This window comes from Micropterus dolomieu, unplaced genomic scaffold (genome assembly GCF_021292245.1).
Source record: "Micropterus dolomieu isolate WLL.071019.BEF.003 ecotype Adirondacks unplaced genomic scaffold, ASM2129224v1 contig_14153, whole genome shotgun sequence".
Lineage (NCBI taxonomy): Eukaryota > Metazoa > Chordata > Actinopteri > Centrarchiformes > Centrarchidae > Micropterus > Micropterus dolomieu.
The window spans coordinates 8,465-10,138 of NW_025743139.1; the positions used below are offsets into that span (position 1 = coordinate 8,465).

Sequence of the window (1,674 nt, forward strand, 5' to 3'; positions counted from 1 at the left end):
TATTATTATTAATGTCATTTTAAAAGTGGTTTCAGTTTCTGTGGTAAAAAAAAACAAACACCTTATAGCTTAGTTTGAGATGAGGGAAGCAAACAACATGAAATGTCTCCTGAAGGTCTCAGAGAAGTTTTATGTCATAAGTTGTTTTTTACAGGGGAATTGCAACAACTACAATTTAAATATGGCTGCAAAACCTATTTTTTCATGGAGATCAAAACACTAAATTCAACTTCTGAAGACAAAATTAAATTCAAAACAAATTAAAAAATGAGATGTATGAATCAAATTAATTTGGTTCGACTCAATCCAGCTCTCTCCTCCTTGTGAGGAGGAGTCAATGCAAAACTCAGATGTCTTCCACCTCTACTTATCTGACTGCAGAGAGGATGACAGAGAACAGTGGACACACAGTTTAACATGATGGACTATAGGACAGGACTGCTGCTTTTAACTGTCTGCTGGGCAGGTGAAGATCTTCAGTGATCTTAATTTGATTTAATATTTTTATTTGTGCTGCCACAATGTAAGGGATACATATCTTTTTTTTTCTTAACAGGTGTTGATGGTCAGACTCTGACAGAATCTGAACCAGTGATTAAAAGGCCTGGAGAATCCCACAGATTGACCTGCACAGCCTCTGGATTCACATTCAGCGGCTACAGCATGCATTGGGTCAGACAGGCTCCTGGAAAAGGACTAGAGTGGGTTGCCTGGATTGATACTGGTGGTAACAGCAAATCCTACTCTCAGTCAGTTCAAGGCCGGTTTACCATCTCCAGAGACAACAGCAGACAGCAGCTGTATCTGCAGATGAACAGTCTGAAGACTGAAGATTCTGCTGTTTATTATTGTGCTCGACAGCCACAGTGACTGGAGTTGGTTGAGCAGCTGTACAAAATCCTACAGTACTCATCTTTCAGGCTGTTAGAGCCCAAACATGACTTTTCTTCACATTCATATTACATTATTTGTTCTATTGTTTGTATTTATTTTGTGTTTATTGTTTTACATTATATATTTTACATTACATATTTTCGTGAATGATACATTATACAACATCCTGAAGAGTGTTCTTGAGAAATATTTGTATGAAACATTAAACACATAGAAAAAAAACACACAGTGAAGATCACTTGTTCAAGACTCTTCCAGCAACAGTGACTCTTAAAGGACAGAATGTGCAGCCTGAAGACACTGCTGTGTATTACTGTGCCAGACAGACACAGTGAAACACATTAACAGGAGAGTCATACAAAAACTACTTCCTCTATTTACAAACACCACTGGCGACATCCACTTGTCTCAGGATTGACTGATAGAATATTAAAGTTGCAACCTAGACAAATAAATAAAGCATTTTTTTGTTTGTCCTTTGAAACAATATTTCATACAATGTACAGTGGGTACGGAAAGTATTCAGACCCCTTTAAATTTTTCACTCTTTGTTTCATTGCAGCCATTTTCCAAAAATCAAAAAAGTTCATTTTATTTCTCAGTAATGTACACTCAGCACCCCATCTTGACAGAAAAAAACAGAAATGTAGAAATTTTTGCAAATTTATTAAAAAAGAAAAACTGAAATATCACATGGTCATAAGTATTCAGACCCTTTGCTCAGTATTTAGTAGAAGCACCCTTTTGATCTAATACAGCCATGAGTCGTTTTGGGAAAGA

The 1,674-nt window shown here is 36.4% G+C and overlaps 1 gene segment (V, D, J or C); it reads left to right on the forward strand.

Annotated features, from left to right (window-relative positions):
• The first annotated feature begins 417 nt into the window (after positions 1-417).
• Positions 418-1,392, forward strand: LOC123966748. The segment is given in 2 exon segments: positions 418-466; positions 557-1,392. Coding segments are annotated over 2 exon segments (363 nt in total).
• Positions 1,393-1,674: the final 282 nt, after the last annotated feature.